This window comes from Dryobates pubescens, chromosome 5 (genome assembly GCF_014839835.1).
Source record: "Dryobates pubescens isolate bDryPub1 chromosome 5, bDryPub1.pri, whole genome shotgun sequence".
NCBI classification, from domain to species: domain Eukaryota; kingdom Metazoa; phylum Chordata; class Aves; order Piciformes; family Picidae; genus Dryobates; species Dryobates pubescens.
The window spans coordinates 7,219,517-7,239,841 of NC_071616.1; the positions used below are offsets into that span (position 1 = coordinate 7,219,517).

General features: G+C 45.1%; 1 protein-coding gene across 1 annotated transcript in view; it reads right to left on the reverse strand.

Moving 5' to 3' along the window:
- The window catches only part of SPTBN5 (spectrin beta, non-erythrocytic 5), a 131,440-nt gene that overhangs the window by 90,236 nt on the left and 20,879 nt on the right, over positions 1 to 20,325 (reverse strand). The window contains exons 11-23 of the mRNA XM_054161511.1: positions 17,867 to 18,073; positions 15,023 to 15,211; positions 13,341 to 13,493; positions 12,711 to 12,841; positions 10,482 to 10,733; positions 9,540 to 9,827; positions 8,651 to 8,897; positions 6,860 to 6,999; positions 4,446 to 4,545; positions 3,659 to 3,829; positions 3,404 to 3,568; positions 2,458 to 2,684; positions 1,237 to 1,423 (exon numbers count right to left, since the gene is read on the reverse strand). Coding sequence (XP_054017486.1) covers positions 1,237 to 1,423; positions 2,458 to 2,684; positions 3,404 to 3,568; positions 3,659 to 3,829; positions 4,446 to 4,545; positions 6,860 to 6,999; positions 8,651 to 8,897; positions 9,540 to 9,827; positions 10,482 to 10,733; positions 12,711 to 12,841; positions 13,341 to 13,493; positions 15,023 to 15,211; positions 17,867 to 18,073 — 2,457 coding nt within the window. The remainder of the gene's footprint in view (positions 1 to 1,236; positions 1,424 to 2,457; positions 2,685 to 3,403; positions 3,569 to 3,658; positions 3,830 to 4,445; positions 4,546 to 6,859; positions 7,000 to 8,650; positions 8,898 to 9,539; positions 9,828 to 10,481; positions 10,734 to 12,710; positions 12,842 to 13,340; positions 13,494 to 15,022; positions 15,212 to 17,866; positions 18,074 to 20,325) is intronic.

Here is a 20,325-nt window from a genome sequence, read left to right on the forward strand (position 1 = left end):
GGTATGTGAGGACAAAGAAATTCCATATGCTCTTAGTCCTGAGCAAAACTGGCAGCAGGTAATGATGGGCAGAGTACAGCCAGTGGACACAAGGATTTTCTGTGTCTACAATAGCTGCAGCCTCAGCCACTGATCCCAGCTTCACTTATGTAATGCTCTGCCCTTGTGCTGCCATTGAAGGAGGAGATAAGAGTTAGTAGGCTGGCAGCAGACATTCCTTAACTTCCTCCTACACCCTTGGCATTACTCCCCAAAGCCCTCAGCCTGGTGCTCTGGCCTGGTTCTACCCCTTCTCCTTACTATGCACATACTCCTGCCCAGCAGCCATGGAGGTTTATGAGATGAAGCAGGTCAAAGGATGAGACACAAAGCTGGGGGAGTCAGAAAAGTGTTGAACTATTGATGGGAAAACAAAATATCCCAGAAAATGAATGGGCTAGAGGATGATGGGAAGAGAGACATTTTCAGGAGTACCAGGAAAACCATTAGACTCCTGATCCATAAAGCCTCATCCCCACTGTTTTTACCACCTTTCTTACGCAACTTGTAATTCAGGTGCTGCAATATCTGCAGAGCTGCCTGCATTGCAGAGCAGCTCTGAAGTGTGGCCCTAGCTGTGAGGAACTGCTGCAAAGCATTGAACTCTCACAAATCAGTGCTAACTTATCTTTATAAACATATTGACTGTGGCTTTTACATTTTACAGTAAGTACAGAACTGAATTAAAAAACCCCAACAAACAGCACATTAAATGCCTGTACATGCTCTCCTAGAGCATCTAGCACGCACATACCTCAAAATCCCCTGTATAATGAGGCACAACAGTCAAAACGTTCAAACCAGGTCAACCCACAAAGCAAAAACTTCAAGTATTTTGTTTTCTATTCAATGTGAAGTATGCTGACTTCTTACCCATTTGTAATGGGAAGAGCTACAAAATTTCTCAGAATAATAATAATGCAAAATATGACAGATTTTGCAATTCTTACAGCAATTACATGTTTGCTCTAAAAATCATTGGCTGCATTGCTGATTTGTCTCAATCCACTGGAACTCTTTTAGCTGGGATAGTGCTGGAATCAGGGAATGCACTCGTTGAAAGCGTGGCAATACGTTTTGCTTCCAATAGCCTTCCTGAAAGCCAGGAGAACGGGCTTTCTCCTGAAGGAGAACTGCTCAGGTGGTTGTTTGCAACCTGAAGTTAAAAGCTATAATTCACTTGATAAAATGATTTACCTTGTGTTTTTGCAACAGGCTTTGAGCCACATCCAAGGACTTCCCACAGTTGGTGGAATGGGCAATAGGCAATCGCTCATTAATCCAGGCCAGCTCCATATCATGGTCATGGTAGAATTCATAGAGATCCACTGAAGCTTCCAGCATCTTGCGCCTCTCATCAAGAGGTGCTTGCAAAGACTCAAACCTGGGGGTCATCCATTAAAAACACATCAAGACAAAGCTTTATCTTGATTCTGCCAAGGGAATGAGGCTCTGATACCATTTTGAAGACCAGAAAACACTGGACACTTGGGAAGTAAATTTCAATGGTTAGTGCTGGCTGCACATGCAAGAATCCATCCTTCAGAAGGCCAATGGCATCCTAGACTGCATCAGGAATAATGTGGCCAACAGGAGCAGGGAAGCCATTCTGCCTCTGTACTCAGCACTGGTTAGGCCACACCTTGAGTCTTGTGTCCAGTTCTGGGCCCCTCAGTTTAGGAAAGATGTTTGAGTTGCTGGAATGTGTCCAGAGAAGGGCAACAAAGCTGGGGAGGGGTTTGGAGCACAAGCCCTATGAAGAGAGGCTGAGGGAGCTGAAGTTGCTTAGCCTGGAGAAGAGGAGGCTCAGTGGGAAAATTATTGCTCTCTACAACTACTTGAAGGGAGGTTGTAGCCAAGTGGGGGTTGGTCTCTTCTCCCAGGCAATCTGTGACAGAACAAGAGGACAGAGTCTCAAACTGCACCAGGGGAGGTTTAGGACGGATGTTGGGAAGAAATTCTTCCCAGAAAGAGTGATTAGGCATTGGAGTGGGCTTCCCAGGGAGGTGGTGGAGTCACTAGCACTGGAAGTGTTTAAAAAGAGAGTGGATGAGGCACTTAGTGCCATGGTTTAGTTAATGAGATGGTGTCGTGTGATAGGTTGGACTTGATGATCTCAAAGATCTTTTCCAACCTGGTTAATTCTGTATTCCTATAAAGCAGTCAATGACCTATGGGTATGCAAAGGACTAGAGGAGGAGTGCAGCTAGCAAGAAGCAAGGTTCAGTAATAAATGTTGAAGTGAGTCAACAGGCAACTATGAAGGTACAGATCAAAGCATAGCTGTGGTGCAGCTGGGAGAAGGAATCACTCCTGAATATGGGCTAAACGCAGTGAAGCGAAAGATGTTTTCTGAAAGGTAGAGCAAACAATGCTATTGTCAGACAGAGTGGAGACAAAAAGAAAGTGACACCTCACCTTTTCAGATATTTCTGTGTTTCATCCAAAATCCTCTGGGAGTCAAAGTGATTGGTGGCCATTTTCCTTGCATGCGATACAATGGAGTTCATTTTCTCTGCCAGCTCACGTGTCTCGTTTTCCAGCTGCCTGTGCTGCTTGAGGAGATCACGGCTGGAGCGCAAATCATGGCCTGTCTCGGATTCCTGAAGAACTTTCTCGATTTTCTCTATCTTCTTTTTGGCATCCTGACAGGAAAAGATTATGGCCTGCTTGCACTGACCTTTCAACATTTTCTTTCACTCATCCCCTCCCATGACAGCTTCTTGGACATAAGTTTTAAATCCATGGCCTTTCTTGGTACCACGCAGGCTAGGGCTCTCAGGGAGACATCTCCTAGGAAAACCTTGTTTTGCACGCTATTTTGGGGTACTCCTCTCTCTTAGACACTAAAGCACATCATTAACATCAGCCTTTTTGAAGTATCTTCAGTAACAGAGTATAAAACAATCAACCTTTAATGGTTTCAGGCTGCCGTTACAGCACAAGAGCAGTTGTGTGACATAGTGTTGTCAAAACAGCTTCACAGCACATTGCCTTATACAATTTGCCTGGGTGGCAATCTGTACTTGGCAGATTGTCATGCCTCCAGCCCCCAGGATGACTTCAAGCAAGCAGAGCACTGGCCCAAACAGGGAGTTTTAATTGTTTTCCCACACAGATGCAGTGCTGAGCCTGAGTTCAACAGCTTTGTGTCTTGGTGCTGTGATGGGGCTGATATTCTGCTCATAATTTTAGAGTAAGTCAGTGCTGCATTGGATTTTCTCTCTTGAGACTGTAGACAAAATGGACACCTTAAAATACACTTTCATCTGGGTGGGATTCTGCTCTTTTTCATGAGGACCACATAACATAGGAACCTGGCTCCCAGGCCATTCCCATGCTTCTTTCCCTGTCATCTACTGACCTGGAGCAGTTCCATGAGCTGCTCTTGCTGCCCAGCTTGTCTCAGCTTGTCACCTCGCTCTATCATCTTGCTATACAATTCTTTCCACTTCTTTTGAAGCTCGGACATCTTCTTCTGGATAGCAACTGCAGCATAATGGTTGTCTTGAATCATTTGATTGCCTTTCTGGAGAAACACAGCACATGATTTTTTAGTAGACCAGCAGCTATGCAGTCTGGGACAAGATGGAAGACTTAGCTCCAAAACTGGCTTCACCTTTATCAGCATTGAAAAGTGCTCCTCATTAGCCATCATTTCCTTCTCAGCAGCCTCATGCCACTTCAGTTTGCGCAGAACATTTGTAAGGTCACGATAGGATTCGTCTGATGCGATCTTATACTTCTCTTCCATCCATAGCAAAAGCTCAGCAGCATCGCGATTGAACTCCTTGGAGAAACAAAAAGGATTAAACCGGTTTCACTTCTCATTCTGTGTGCATCTGCAATGCATCCTCACTGTTAGGATCACACCCTTACTCTTTTTTTCTTAACAGTGAGGAAGTGTGATATATTTTCTATTAAAAATTGCTCTACAAAATCTCTTAATTGAAGAGGTATGATCTTGAAACATTGGTGAATTTTTAAGCCCTTGGAGTAATATTTCTTAGTCCCCATTTTTCACTGCTAGATTCATTCAACTGCAAGCGGTCCAGCCCTCCAGTAGAGCTTTGTATTTCAGCACTGGGAGAGAAATTTGGTGCCAAAAGTGCGGTTACTTCAAGTAACTGAGCAAATTATCAAGGCCCAGAGCAAGAGAAAAAAAGAATCAGAATAAAACTGTTTTTCATTTTAACATCTCTGGTTTCGGTTTGGAATTTTGCTGTGGTTGTGGCTCTGTAAGATTTATCACCTGGCTCCCTGGAAAGTGAAGCTCTGTCTCATAGCCAAAGAGGAAGAGGGTTGCAGTAAGAATGCTCAGTAGTTTGGGATTTGTCCCACAGTAAGACACGGGGTAAAATGACTTCGTACATGCCTAGCCAGGTCTGCAGTATCAGCCCTTTTACCTGGAACTGTAGGGAATCCATCAACAACTGTCTTCTCTTGGCATTGCTTTGTATCAGATGCTCCCACCTTTGCCGGAGGATGACCATTCTCTCCTGAATACTACCAAGAAAAAAGAAGTTCAGACTGGATGGGGTGCTTGGTGCCATGGTTTAGTTGATTAGATAGAGTTGAATAATAGGTTGGACTCGATGATCTCTAAGGTCTTTTCCAAGCTGGTTAATTCTATTCTATTCTATATTGGCTCCCCTTCGTTGTACTGTAATCATGACTATGACATAAAGGGAATCTAGTTCAATGTCCCTGTTGACAGGATGAATGCATGACCAGGCTGGGCTCATCTGGGAAGCTTGCCAAATGCTCCAGATTTTCCTTTTGTATGGCTGTGTCACAATAGGGAGTCACTTATGTCTGACTGAAACACCTAAACCTTTCTCTTTCCCAAATATTCCCCGTTAGCTAATAATTTTCTCTGCAATCTAAGTACAATGAGGCTCTGGAATGGCCTTCTAATGGTAATAAAGCAGGTAAGAAATCAGAATTTAAGAGCTGTTTTATAAATGTGTGCAGGTAGTTTTCAGGACTTGTGCTCACAAGAACATGCTCTTTTTGACCCATGAAGTTCATTCTGACTATACACTTGTGAGAGACTAAAGCTTGTCTCTCCCGGTATGACTCAAGAAAGATAAAATCACCTTTGCTGCTTGCCCAGACAATAGCTGATGTGTATTGGGCAGAGCCACTGGAACAACTGGGAAGGTGCAAGGATAAAAGATTGCTCACTGGACTACAGCTGGCCTGACAACAATGGACCGAGGCCACTGTTATCGATAGCTTCGGGAATATGCATAAGACAAGATCATCTCCACCCATCAGGTACCCTGGAAAGGGAGGATGGTGAGACAATGGATTCACCACCTGGCCCCTGATGTGTATTGGGTGTGTGGGCAGGTAAATGGAGAAGGAGGAGGCAGAGCCCTCCTCCCACCTTCCTCCAGACCCCTGTCCAAACACAAAGGAATACACAGGAAGGTTTCCCGGGGGACAATACTTGGACACATACCTAAGGACTGAAAACTGTACAAAAGGACTTGAGAAACTACTGGCTCAGTAGAAGAGAAACATAGGAGGAAAAGAGAAGGACAATGCTGCTGAGAAGGAAAACATGAGAAAAGGAAAAGCCTGGGGCAATGCTGCTCTGAAGAAAAATGGAGAGAATACCAGAAGAGAAAAAAATGACAGAGACATCACCATGGAGCCTGGAAGAAGCAGACCAAGAGGAACCCTCTCTCCATGTCCTAAGTTCCACCTGCTGCAACTCATAGAGCTGAAGAGGCTGCCCAGAGGACAACATCTCTTCTACAGCCAAAGCTGTAGCACCCTTCCTCTACAGACCCAACATCTCCTTCAGCACCTTTCCTCCACAGACTCAAACTGTCTTGGGGGGTGAGGGGTGTGGTAATATAATTCCTTTCCTCTTCTCTCACTGTCTATTTTCTCTCTCTCCCCTTCTGATCCATCCACTTTGTGTAAAAAATAGCCTAGCTGTTGATATTTTGGCCTTGTTTGTGCCTCTAATTTCATAACAGGGGAATATTCAAAAGAACTGAGTCTCTTTCCCTCTCTGGACTGAGACAACACTCCTAATTCTATTTTTTTATGTAGAGTTTCCCTTACTAGATTGTACTGACTCTAGCATGGTAAAGTAATTCAATGACAGACCAGTTTCAGCTATAACATGAATTCATTTCCTTGTGAAGCCTTCTGTAACTTTTTAACAGCAAACATTAATTCTAAGGTGTGATACCAATAAATGAATGAAATTTTGGTTTATGTAGGCATTTAATGAACTAACATTAACAATATTTTAACATTGTATGTAATTTACCATACAAGGCAAATTATTCTGGTGTTCTGTCAAATGCAACTTCTAACCTAAGGCACTGTGCTTATTTGCCCTGAGAGCAGAGAAGTCTGTATTTTTGAAAATATTTCTTCTCTCCCCCTTTATCCAGCAGATCACAGCTTGGAGGTCTCTTCTCACAGGTAATTTTGGATAGAACAAGAGGGAATGGCCTCAGGCTGCAACAGGGGAGGTTTAGACTGGACATCAGGAAAACTTTTTTCACAGAAAGAGTGGTCAAACATTGGAATAGGCTGCCCAGGGAGGTGGTTGAGTCACCAACCCTGAATGTGTTTAGAGTACCTTTAGATGTGGTGCTTGGGAATATGGTTGTGGGGTGAACGTTGTAGAGTAGGGTTAATGGTTGGACTTGATGATCCCAAGGGTCTTTTCCAACCTGAATGTTTCTCTGTGATTTTCTGTGATTCTGTGAAATCCTGGCCCAGAGAAACATTGACATCTCACCCTAATCATTGTTAAAGTTAAGTAGAACAGGAGGAAGTTTGGACTTACACATGAGATGCAAAGTGCCTGCTCTCTATTAGGCTCATTCCATTTTCATTCAGCACTTCAACTCGTCTCTTCAGCACCATCAATAGCTGTTCAAATTCCTGATGTTGCTTCAGCAGGCTTCTAACAGCATCTACATGGTCCTGCAGTTGAGAAAGAAAATTTGATCAAGTTTTTCCTTGACCATATATTGTTTCTGCAGCAATAATAATAATAATAATAATAAAAGAACTGTGGACCTTCTTTTCCTCCTTCACTTTCTAGCACATAGAATACATAGAATAAACCAGGTTGGAAGAGACCTTCAAGATCATCGCATCCAACCTGTCAACTAATCCAACCCACCTACCTAATCAACTAAACCATGGCACCAAGCACCCCATCAAGTCTCCTCCTGAACACCTCCAATGATGGTGACTCCACCACCTCCCCAGGCAGCCCATTCCAATGGGCAATCACTCTCTCTGTATAGAACTTCTTCCTAACATCCAGCCTAAACCTCCCCTGGTGCAGCCTGAGACTGTGTCCTCTTGTTCTGGTACTGGCTGCCTGGCAGAAGAGACCAACATTTGCCTGTCTACAACCTTCCTTCAGGTAGTTGTAGAAAGTAATAAGGTTACCCCTGAGCCTCCCCTTCTCCAGGCTAAGCAACCCCAGCTCCCTCAGCCTCTCTTCATAGGGCTTGTGTTCCAAACCCCTCACCAACTTCATTGTCCTTCTCTGGACTCGTTCTACCAAGTCACGAGACACAGTGTACATTTTGCATGAGCCTATGGGACGTTCAGGGCTACAAACAAGCAGCAAGTGTTCAGGTTTGAATCATCACTAGTTCTTCTGCTTTATGTTTCTGTTGTGGTTGCATTTTCACCTTTTTAAGGAAATCTGCATTCTGAATGGCACATCCAGGTGCATGCAATTCAAGAGGTTGTAACTAACTAATTCTTTATTCCGCTTAGTTGATCTAAAGGTATTGAAGTTTCAGCTTAAAACATAAAAGATAGCGAGATACCACAATCTCCTTGACTGATCTTGTGACTACTGCATGTGTTTGTTTTTCCTTTCATTTCTTTTAATGTTCTTAAAATATTCAGTGAAAAGTAGAAGCCTAATTATTAGAATCATAGATTCAGTCAGGGTTGGAAGGGACCACAAGGATCATCTAGCTCCAACCCCCCTGCCATGGGCAGGGACACCCCACACTAGATCAGGCTGGCCAGACCCTCATCCAGCCTGGGCTTAAACACCTCCAGGGATGGGGCCTCAACCACCTCCCTGGACAACCCATTCCAGGGCTTCACCACTCTCACAGTGAAGAACTTCTTCTTCACATCCAGCCTGAATCTCCCCACCTCCAGCTTCATTCCATTCCCCCTAGTCCTATCACTACCTGATATCCTGGGAAGTCCCTCCCCAGCCTTCTTGTAGGCCCCCTTCAGGTACTGGATTTTTTTTAAAGTCAGGTTTGTACGTCACTGAGAAACCCAAAATTATATACAGGATGAACTCTTTTATTCATTAGGCACCACATAAGTCAGTTGTATAAAAATCACCTGACCTGTACAAACACAGCAACAAATTGTAAAGACAGCTAGAGCTGTGATTTTTTTTTGACAGCTTTGTTCTCATTGAGATGGATAAACAAGAAAACATTAATAAGAACCTGAAAGTCTAGTTTCTGAGTATTTAAATGCCATGACCACAAGAATGAGGAAATGGATCTAATTTAGGAAATCATTGCTACTACCTGGATAGGGAGACAAAGTGGGAGAAAACAAAACCAGCTGTTGTACATACCCCAAGGTCATCCCCCCGGAGAAATGCCTCATGGCCAGAGAGGGCTGCATTGATACGGTCTCCTTCCCTATTGAACTTCTGCAGTTCCAGGCCATCCTGCAGCTTTTTCTGTCGCTGTTCCCACATTTTCTCCAGCTCTCTGTTCTCCTTGGCAAGCCTCTCCATGGCTTGGTAGACATCTGTAGTCCTGCCATTACTGGGTTGGTTGTGGATTACTTTGTGTCCTAGCTCTTCCAGCTGCACAAATCTTTCCAGAGTCAAAAAAGAAAAGTGAGACCTCATCGCACAGGAGAACATGAATTCTCTTTCATCACAGCTCTTTGCCTTCTTGGCCGTGCCCAGACATTGAGCTTACCTCCCCCGCTTTCACTTTTTTTCCTGCTAGCCATGGCTGTGCACCACAAAGTGCAGGTATTTATTTGTTCTGGGATACATGTTTGAGGCAGTAGGTGATACTTCCCCATTTGGAATGAAAGCCCATACAAGCAGGCTTTCCCTGTTCAAAGAAGAGTATCTGGTACTTCCTAAGAGTGCAGAAGGAGAACTGAAGATGATGGCAACTGGAAGCATACAGCTTGAGAATGGAAGGAATAGGGAAACTGGAACCAAGTGAAGATGACAATATTTGAGTGTCAGGAGAGCTTGTGGAATGCCACTCCAAACATACAGCTTCTCCTTCCCCCTCCACCAGTCATCAGGATAAGTATGCAAAAGTTCACTGCATTTTCTGTTCCACAGTCTCCTTATGACACTAAGTTTCAAGAGCATTTGTATAAACTCTTAGCATTACTTTTATACACAATTGATGTGCATAAGAGACCTGTTTCATTTCATCTTTGCAGTGTTGTCATTTCACCCCACACTGCCCACCCTGACAGAATGTCTCTACCTTTCTTTCTGAGACCTAATTTCTTTCAGCAGGTCCTGATGTTCCTTCAGCAATTGTTCTGCAGAAGCCACATCCACTCCCATTTCCTCACTGCTCATTTTCTCTCGAATTCCTTCTGCCCACAGCAGGAGTCTGCGACTCTCTTGCAGGAAGGATTGCTGATTTTGGGCCTGCTGCAGAATGTCCTGCTTCTTTTGGGTCTCCAGCTTGAGCTTTGCCAGAAGCCTCTCCATGTTCTCCACCTGCTCAGTGATGGCCCTGCTCTCTGCAGGGTTAGTGTCCTTAATCCTACACGAGGAAATTAAATACATTCAATTAACTGAACAAACACTTTAGGAATTTAGAGCTTGAAATGATACTCTTTAAAAGGAATTGATTTGGGTATTTACTTTCATTAAAACAAAGTCATCTAAGGCAATGAATGTTCCACAGGAGGAAGAAATATTGTTGTGAATATGGTCTACTGCAGAAAGTGCATCCCTTTGAAAGACTCTAGCAACAGTGTTAGGATTCAATGATTCACTCCCATTGAGAATGTACAGAAAGCTTAAAGAAGCAAAAACCTTTAAATTTGTCTTTTGAATTCAAGCTCCTATGTACAATTCTCTGCTTTCTCCATCATTGCTTCCTCTAATTACCTTCTTTTGAGGACCTAAATGATACTTAGTTCAAAATGTGACATTTCTATTAATAGAAATAATTTGTTAGAGCCACAAACAATCCTGTGGTATTTATTCTCCTTTACCACTGAAGTCTGGAAGCAATGACTTCACCAATCACCCAGCCATACACAAGAGAGAGGACTTCATTCTGGCAAGTAAAGTTCTTCAGGTTGCTAGAAAGAGAAACTGAACAAGCTGCTCATTGTCTTTATAGCCATAATTCACAACATGATCTTAGAGACCTAGCAAAGAATATAGAAACAAAGTGCAGGCTCCTTACGATTTTGCAACGCTCCTCAGGTATTCAATTTTCCTCTCTATCACCAGGACCTCTCTCTCAACCACAGAGAGTTTACGCTTGTCTGACTCCAGCCCAGCAGGTGAGCTCCCTGGTTCCAGGTCCCTGAGTTGGACCATCTTGTCTTGCAGTAGTACTCCTATGCTCTGACAATCCTGAAGAAATGTCTTCACATCAGCCACTCCAATCAACTCAGAGCCCTTTTCCTCCTTCAGAGTTTCCATGCTTTCCCACCTTGGAGAGAGAGAGAACCAGTTACTTGCATCTGGCCTCAGCCACTATTTCAAAATGTGCCTTCACCTAGAGAGCAGATTCAATTTATAGTCCGGTTCTGGGCCCCTCAGTTTAGGAAAGATGTTGACTTGCTGGAACGTGTCCAGAGAAGGGCAACAAAGCTGAGGAGGGGGTTGGAGCACAAACCCTATGAGGAGTGGATGAGGGAGCTGGGGCTGCTCAGCCTGGAGAAGAGGAGGCTCAGGGGAGACCTTCTTGCTGTCTACAACTACCTGAAGGGAAGCTGTAGCCAGGAGGGGGTTGGCCTCTTCTCCCAGGCAGCCAGCACCAGAACAAGAGGACACAGTCTCAGGCTGCACCAGGGGAGGTTTAGGCTGGATGTTAGGAAGAAATTCTTCCCAGAAAGAGTGACTGGCCATTGGAATGGGCTGCCCAGGGAGGTGGTGGAGTTACCGTCACTGGAGGTGTTTAGGAAGAGACTGGATGGGGTGCTTGGTGCCATGGTTTAGTGGATTAGATAGTGTTGGGTGATGCCTTGGACTTGATCTCAAAGGTCTCTTCCAACCTGGTCTGGTCTGGTCTGGTCTATTCTATTCTATTCTCTTTTTTCCATTCATAAAATGACTGGTATAAGGATTTCATCAGCACTTAAGTGGGTTGAGAGGGTGAACACTGGCACTCCCCCTTAACCTTGAAGTTCATTTCAGTGCTATCTCACGCAAGAGAATGCTGCTCAGGTGAGCAGAACATACTGGACATGATACCAATAAGCAACAGTAGTCAAAGCTAGTGCTTCATTCATCATGCCAGTCTTACACACATAACAGGTACTAAATATATTTGATGAAGTCAAAGAGGTTTTAATGCCCCTAGCACCCTCCCCCTGATGTTTAAATAACCAATTCAGCTGCTGCAGTGCAATACAAACAGAACTGCTCTGCATCCATCTCTGTAACCTGTGGGTGGATTTGTGCTGTGCTTTACACCCACAGTAATTGCTGCACTTTAATTATGTCAGTGTAAGGGACATAGAAGCACTTGCCAGTGCTGGAGGAATAACACCAGGCATGGGGCCATCCTAGAGCCAGTGCAGCTGAGGTCTGTCCCCTTCCCATTGGTGAGCGTGGGGAGAGGCTGTCAGGTAGTTTGGACTACTGGGACTCAGACTGAGAGACACTGGGCTGTTTAGCTTGGAGAAGATTGATATGGGATCTTATCAATGTTTGTCAATATCTAAAGGGCAGGTGTCAAGAGGATGGGGCCAGACTTTTTTCAGTGGTGAGCAGGGAAAGGACAATCAGCAATGAGTACAAATGAAAATATAGAAATTTCTACCTAAACATAAGAAAAAAACCTGCTTTCCTCTGGGGGTGACAGAGCACTGGACCAAGCTGCTCAGAGAGGTTGTGGAATCTCCTCCTCTGGTGAGATTTAAAATCATAGTACCACCTGGATGCAATCCTGGGCAGCCTGCTCCAGGTGAACCGGTTTAGCAGGGGTGTTGGACTTGATGATCTCCAGAAGTCACTTCCAACCTCTACCACTCTGTGATTCCCAGGCCTCACACCAAACACATCACTCTCAGTCAGGCTGCAGCTCTGTCCCCACAACACAGACTAGCCAGGCTGTGGAGGCTATGGGATATCCTCAGAGACTACTACTGCCAGGCACCAGAGAGCAACCCCTGTCCCTTTGCCCCAGGCTCTGTCTGGTGGTAAAACCCACACCTGAATACAGCAAACCTCAGACACATGGAAAGTCTCTCCCTTCAAGCAAGTCTACCAGACAGATATGCTCACAGTGCAGTCGCCCAAGACCTCTGGTTTAGTAGTCATGAGGTCTTGGGTGACAGGTTGGACCTGATGATCTTTGAGGTCTTTTCCAACCTTACTGATTCTATGATTCTAGATCAGATGTGAAAGTTCTCCTCTCTAACTGATGCCCTGAGACAATCAGTATCATTAGTAGCATCTTTACCTCATGTTGATCTCTTCCAGCCAAATCTGGATCTCAGCATATTTTCTGGGACTGATCTTTCCATATTTAATAGCTAAGTTTTCAATGTCTCCCAGCTGGCCTTTGCCTGCAGCCAGTTCTGTTAAAAAGCTCTAAAACAGAAAAGATACAAGAATGCAGAACTTGCAGGTTTTCCATTTCTCGGGACACAATCCTCAATAATTCACCATGTCCATGTTCCCAGTTAGTTTCTTCACCTACCTGTCTGTTGACACCATACACAACTGTGCACACAGTTCCCTTCTAACCCTCCTGACCCCCCCTGGTGTACCCACCACACCGATGCATGCATGTCCCACTCCACTGCAGGATTTTTTCTTCACCTGGCGATTTTCATCAAGTGGCATAAGATAAACCACAGAAAGAGTCCTTTTGTACCATGATATTTTACAGGAGAAGCTAAAGGCACACAGTTACAGCAACTTCAATAACCTTGGCATAGTTTATACCAAAGAAGTATCTGATCTATGCATGACTCCAGGAGTGGAAATGAATGCAAAGACTCTCGAAACTTCATTTCTCAGCTTTATCTATTCTTCCAAGGTGAATCTGATTTCAAAGGTGTCACCTGTGAGCATGGAAAAGGACTACCTGATATTTCTGCTGCATGACTTCCACATTGTCTGCCTGAGGCTGAAGAGTCCGGAAGATGTTCTCTTTTTCTTTCATCCACGACTGAAATTCTTCACAAGAGCTACAGAAGCGGTAATATCCAATCATCTCTTCCAGAGCCTTTTTTCTGTCCTGCAAAACATTTGGAGGCTTAAGTATTGCTGGAATAACTCTGCTGTTTGGAGAAAAAAACCCAATTAAAATAAAAAGGATCCTTGCACTTAACTACAACACACAGGTAGTAGCTTAGTAGTTTTGCCAGACGCTGCTGACCGAATAGAACATTTTACCTTAAGATCCCAATACTTCTATCCAGAACAACAGTGGCTTAAAAGCATAAGAGAAACAGCTGGGGAGTGCTCAGTCCCTGAAAGGCCCCAAGGCCACTGGGCTCCTTGCTGCTGCTGGCTGAAGATTTACCTCAGTAAGATGCTTTTGTTGGTATTTAGGGCAGGATTGTGCTAGGTAGGAGCAACTGTAATAAATGGAGAATGTAGTTTACAGTTGTTGGCTTTTTTGGTATCAAGTAAGGCACCCCAAAGATGTAGGAGTTCATTAGCAAGTATTAGGAAGAAGGAAGAAAATAAAAAATACACAAAACCCTCCACTCTTCATAAAGTAAAAAGACTAAAAGGTAAATAGGAATTTTGCCAATATAAAACGTGTTTTGACACCAAAACTTCAAAGGTAATCTCAAGCTTTAAACCTCATGAATGCTTATAAATATCTTAAGGCTGATGCCAAGAGGATGGAGTCAGCCTCTTCGTGGTGATGCCCAAAGAGAGGACAAGGGGCAATGGGTGGAAGTTGAGGCATAGGAAGTTCCATGGAAACACGAGGAAAAATTCCCCTGTAAGGGAGACTGAACAGTGGAACAGGCTGCCCAGGGGGGTTGTGGAGTCTGCCTCTCTGGAAATATTCAAAACCCATCTGTGTGATCTGCTCTATGTGATCCTGCTCTGGCAGGGGAGTTGGACTACATGATCTTTTGAGGTCCCTTCCAGCCCCTAATATTCTGTGATTTAAAGCCCCACAGGACTTCACAGGATTGAGACATTATAAAACTGAAAACCAGAAGCTAGCACAGCACTTTGGACTTGAGTATTTTACAGAATACAAAATTAACCAGGTTGGAAAAGAGTCCAACCTATCATCCAACTAAACCATGGCACTAAGTGCCCCATTCAGTCTCTTCTTAAACACCTCCAGTGATGGTGACTCCACCACCTCCCTGGGCAGCACACTCCAATGACCAATCTCTCTTTCTGTGAAGAATTTCTTCCTAACATCCAGCCTAAACCTCCCCTGGCACAGCTTGAGACTGTGTCCTCTTGTTCTGGTGCTGCTTGCCTGGAAGAAGAGACCAACCCCCTCCTGGCTACAACCTCCCTTCAGGTAGTTGTAGAGAGCAAGAAGGTCTCCCCTGAGCCTCCTCTTCTCCAGGCTAAGCAACCCCAGCTCCCTCAGCCTCTCCTCATAGGGTTTGAGTTTCAAGTCCCTCCCCAACCTTGTTGCCCTTCTCTGGATGTGTTCCAGCAACTGAACTTCTTTCCTAAACTGAGTGGCCCAGAACTGGACACAGGACTCAAGGTGCGGCCTAACCAGTGCTGAGTACAGGGGCAGAATGACTTCCCTGCAAAGTACTGGAGGGGATACTATACCTCAGCCATGCTCTGAAGATTTTCATAAAGTGAGTCTATTTCATCTTGGGTCTTCCAGATGTTCTCTGGCAGAAAATGAACATCTGTGCTGGAGGTTCCAGGGAAAGCCGTTTCAGGTGTCACCAAGGTTCGACTGAACGAGAGCTTAGCTTTTTGGGTTAGGTTACTTGGGGCTTCTGTCTTCACCATCTGTTAAGCAAAATTTAGCGAAGTCAGTGGATGAGTATTTCTGATGTGGCTAAAAATTACACATGGGAGGAAAATTTGGACTGGCTAGTTCAAATCACAGAGTTCTGATTCTCCAGTATTTGTTTGAATCTGCATCCTTTGTTTTCTTTGGAAAAAAAGAAAACCCAAACAAAACATAAAAAACCCCAAACAACTGAAAAACAGTTCACTTTTGTTTAGAAAAGTTTCATTTAGCTCACTTTAAAATATATTGAGTCAGTAAAAACTCTCATTTTGTGCCTGCATCAAGGTTGTTTTCTGTTCATTTGGAGTTGTTGTTGTTGTTGTTTTTTTAAGAATAAAATATTTGTCACTAAATCAAGAAATTAACTCTGCTTGCAGATCCATTTGTGCTGATGTTTCAGTATCTGAACATTTCCCATTTCAAAGCCTGGGAGCGCCCTAGTGAATAAATGCTTTTATTTGCACATTGATACCCTCTTGTCACGTGCCTTTTTGTGCTTAATAATGGAGCAATGCAATTTTTATTCTAATAAAAAGTTTTATCCTGAGAATTTTTGTTCTAATGAAAATTAGTATTGCAATGATGAGGTGAAAGAAAGGCCCACAGTGGTACTCACAGCTCTCAAACTAGTTTGGCTAAACACTGAGTGATCATAGAAGTCTTAAAGGAGCAAGATAGAATAGAATAGAATAGACCAGACCAGACCAGACCAGGTTGGAAGAGACCTTCAGGATCATTGCATCCAACCCACCCAATCCAACCCACCTAAACAACTAAACCATGGCACCAAGCACCCCATCAAGTCTCCTCCTGAACACCTCCAATGATGGTGACTCCACCACCTCCCCATGCAGCTCATTCCAATGGGCAATCACTCTCTCTGTATAGAACTTCTTCCTAACATCCAACCTAAACCTCCCCTGGTGCAGCTTGAGACTGTGTCCTCTTGTTCTGGTGCTGGTTGCCTGGGATAAGAGACCAACATCCGCCTGCCTACAGCCTCCCTTCAGGTAGTTGTAGAGAGCAATAAGGTCACCCCTGAGTCTCCTCCTCTCCAGGCTGAGCAACCCCAGCTCCCTCAGCCTCTCCTCATAGGGCTTGTGTTCCAAAGCCCTCCCCAGCTTTGTTGCCCTTCTCTGGACACATTCCAGCAAGTCAACATCCTTCCTAAACTGAGGGGCCCAGAACTGGACATAGTACTCAAGGTGTGGCCTAACCAGTGCTGAGTACAGGGGCACAATGACCTCCCTGCTCCTGCTGGCCACACTGTTCTTGATGCAGGCCAGGATGCCATTTGCCCTCCTGGCTGCCTGGGCACACTGCAGGCTCATGTTCAGCCTACCATTGACCAGTACCCCCAGGTCCCTTTCTGCCTGGCTGCTCTCCAGCCACTCTGACCCCAGCCTGCAGCACTGCATGGGGTCGTTGCGGCCAATGAGCAGAACCCGGCACTTGGATGTGTTCAATCTCATGAAATATGAAATGTGTCATTCATCTCCTCCGAATTATTTTGCTGAATGAGCTGATCTCAGGTCAAAAGTTCCCTTTCTAGTCAAGGAGAAAGAGGGGAATCTGCAGAGGTTGACTTCATCCCATGTGTTTTAAACGCTCATTCCAGGTTGGCATGAATTGCTCCTGGAACTGTGGAATGGTTTATCAGTACACTGGGATACAGGAAGAATTTGTAAAGATGTTTAGCTTAAATATCTGTATTTTGAAGCTGATTGAAATTAACAATGTCATGAGAATAAAGAGTGAGATGGTACCTGTGAGGGCCAGTAGAGGGATCTAATATAGACAAGAATATTTTTGGCATGTCCCGGAAGGTTAATCAGATGGGCTCCAACTGCCCAACAATTCATGAGGAGAGAAAGGAGGGAAGAGGAGAGAAGGGAGGGAAGAGGGGAGAAGGGAGGGAAGAGGGGAGAAGGGAGGGAAGAGGGGAGAAGGGAGGGAAGAAGGGAGAAGGGAGGGAAGAGGGGAGAAGGGAGGGAAGAGGGGAGAAGGGAGGGGAGAGGGGAGAAGGGAGGGGAGGAAGGGGAGAAGGGAGGGGAAGAGGGGAGAAGGGAGGGGAAGAGGGGAGAAGGGAGGGAAGAGGGGAGAAGGGAGGGAAGAGGGGAGAGGGGAGGGAAGAGGGGAGAGGGGAGGGAAGAGGGGAGAGGGGAGGGAAGAGGGGAGAGGGGAGGGAAGAGGGGAGAGGGGAGGGGAGGGGAGGGGAGGGGAGGGGAGGGGAGGGGAGGGGAGGGGAGGGGAGGGGAGGGGAGGGGAGGGGAGGGGAGGGGAGGGGAGGGGAGGGGAGGGGAGGGGAGGGGAGGGGAGGGGAGGGGAGGGGAGGGGAGGGGAGAAGTAACCAAGTTGGAAGAGGTGTTTGAGGTCATCGAGTCCAACCCATCACCCAACACTATCTAATCAACTAAACCATGGCACCAAGCACCCCCTCCAGTCTTCCTGAACACCTCCAGTGATTTGTAATCTAAAAATCTGCCTCAATTCTAATTAAAAATTTCTTCTAAATAAATAAAGTAGTAATAAATGCTTGTTTAGGTAACTTGGAACATTCCATTTTGGCAACATCAAACTATTTCATGTCATTAAAACTCATTTCTTTTGTATTCTTCACTAAAATGTGACAGAAACACTCATTTACTCACTGCAGCGGGAGCTTGCTGCGCTGCAATGTCAGCCTGCTCTTTCAGACGCCTCATCTCAGAGGAGTAGGCTGCAATCTCCTTCTCCAGGCGCAAGTGACGATGCAGCAGAGCTTCAGCACTGGATTCGTCTTTTCCATAGTCCTTGCTAGCCAGGAGCGGCTGTTTTTCTCGCAGCCATGAGTTTGCTTCATCGGCATCAGCAAAGTACTGAAGGAACACAGAGAAGAAAATCATAGACTTAATAAGCTTGGAAAAGACCTCAAAGATCATCAAGTCCAACCTGTCACCCAACACCTCATGACTACTAGACCATGGCACCAAGTGCCACATCCAATCCCCTCTTGAACAGCTCCAGGGATGGTGACTCCACCACCTCCCTGCTGTTGGAATCAACAGCTAACAATTCTCTCTGGGAAGAAATTTCTCCTCACCTCCAGCCTAAACTTCCCCTGGTGCAGCTTGAGACTGTGTCCTTTTCTTCTGGTGCTGTTGCCTGGGAGAAGAGACCAACCCCGTCCTGGCCACAACCTCCCTTCAGGTAGTTGTAGACAGCAATAAGGTCTCCACTGAGCCTTCTCTTCTCCAGGCTAAGCAACCCCAGCTCTCTCAGCCTCTCCTCACAGGGCTTGTACTCGAGGCCTGTCCCCAGCCTTGTTGCCCTTCTCTAGACACGTTCAAGTGTCTCAAGCAAAATACTCAGTTTCATTCTGAAAGAATCCTTTTGAAATTATTCCTTTTTGGAAATGATGAAAAAGAAGAAATGCCATTAGGTCTATAGCTGTAAGGCTACTTCCAGGTATTATGAAAGCTTTGAAGGCCAAGGGATGCATTAAGAGGAGCGTGTCCAGCAGATCAAGGGAGGTTCTCCTCCCCCTCTACTCTGCCCTGGTGAGGCCACACCTGGAATATTGGGCTCCCCAGTTCAAGAGGGACAGAGATCTACTCAAGAGAGTCCAATGGAGGGCTACCAGGATGATTAAGGGACTGGAGCGTGTGCCCTATGAAGAGAGGCTGAGATACCTGGGGCCTTTTAGTCTGGAGAAGAGAAGACTGAAAGAGGATTTAATAAATGTTTATAAATATCTGAGGGCTGGGGGTCAAGAGGGAGGGGACAGGCTCTTCTCCTTTGCACTCTGTGATAGGACAAGGGTTAATGAATATAAGCTACAGCACAGGAGGTTCCACCTCAACATGAGGAGGAACTTCTTCACTGTGAGGGTCACAGAGCATTTGAACTGGCTCCCCAGAGAGGTTGTGGAGTCTACTTCTCTGGAGACTTTCAAGACCCATCTGGATGTGTTCCTGTATGACCTGTACTAGATTCTATATTCCTCCTCTGGCAGGAGGTCCCTTCCAACCCCTAACATCCTGTGAATAAGGTAGCTCTAAATGCATGATGCATTTCATAATCACATCAAACACAAACAGTTCACAGAATCAGTCAGTAAAGAGATTTGAGGTTTGCCTATACAACTCTTTAAAACCTCCTAAGTAACTGGAATTTGGGGTGCTTAATAGTTGCAGGAAGAGGAATCCACAATGTATAATGCTGGGAGGCACTGCATAATTCCAACAGATATTTTCTAAAGGTTCTAAGGAAGATTCCAACAGCAAACAATGAAGCTGGTTCACAACAAAAGCCTTCCCCCCTCCCTGCCCCCCCTGCCTGGAGTTTACATTCTGCCTGGCTATGGCTGTAAAATAACAAGACTCTGAGATAGGTGCAATAAGGTTTAAAAGAGAAAAAGAAAACCCATGGTTGTGAAGGAAAAAGAAAGAGCTAACACATCATAATGATGTTAAAGTTACTAGACAAAACAGAGAATTTAGACTTTGTCAAGAGCAACGTTGTGAAGTGTGGTGGTTTGAGCTTTAACTGGGACTTAAGAGCTCAGATGGGGGCCAGGCTGAGAATCTCTCCCCGGCTCTCCCCTCCTCTTGCCCAATAGAGAGGAAAAGAAAGGAAAGGAGCAAATCCACCAAGAAATAATTTGGATTCAGCTTGGAAGTAGAGAGGTAAAGAATTTTCTTCAAACAGTATATATATATGTAAAAATAGCAGGTAGGGTTCACAAGGGTAAAGGAACAAGGATGGATGGGAAAAAGAAATATGAAATACAAAACCAGTCCTTTGCAAAGGCAAGGGTACAGCAGGGAGGACCATGAGGCAGAGAAGCAGGGAACCAGCAGCAGTCCTCATCCAAGCAAAAGGCAGGGGCCAAGAGAGAGCTACTGGCTGCAGTGTCCTCCTTTTTATAGGCTTGCTGGACAAGGAGGGGGAGCGGAACAGACTAAACACAGTTTCCCAGGGGTAAACCCCCTGCAGGGAGGGCAATGCTCTTACAATCCCTCCCCCTCCTGCTTTCAGGATGGGCGTAACCCATCACATGAAGTTTTATTCAAGCAACTTATGGGAACAAAAGACTGAGCCAAAAGCTTAGGTAAGAGGGGATAAGAAA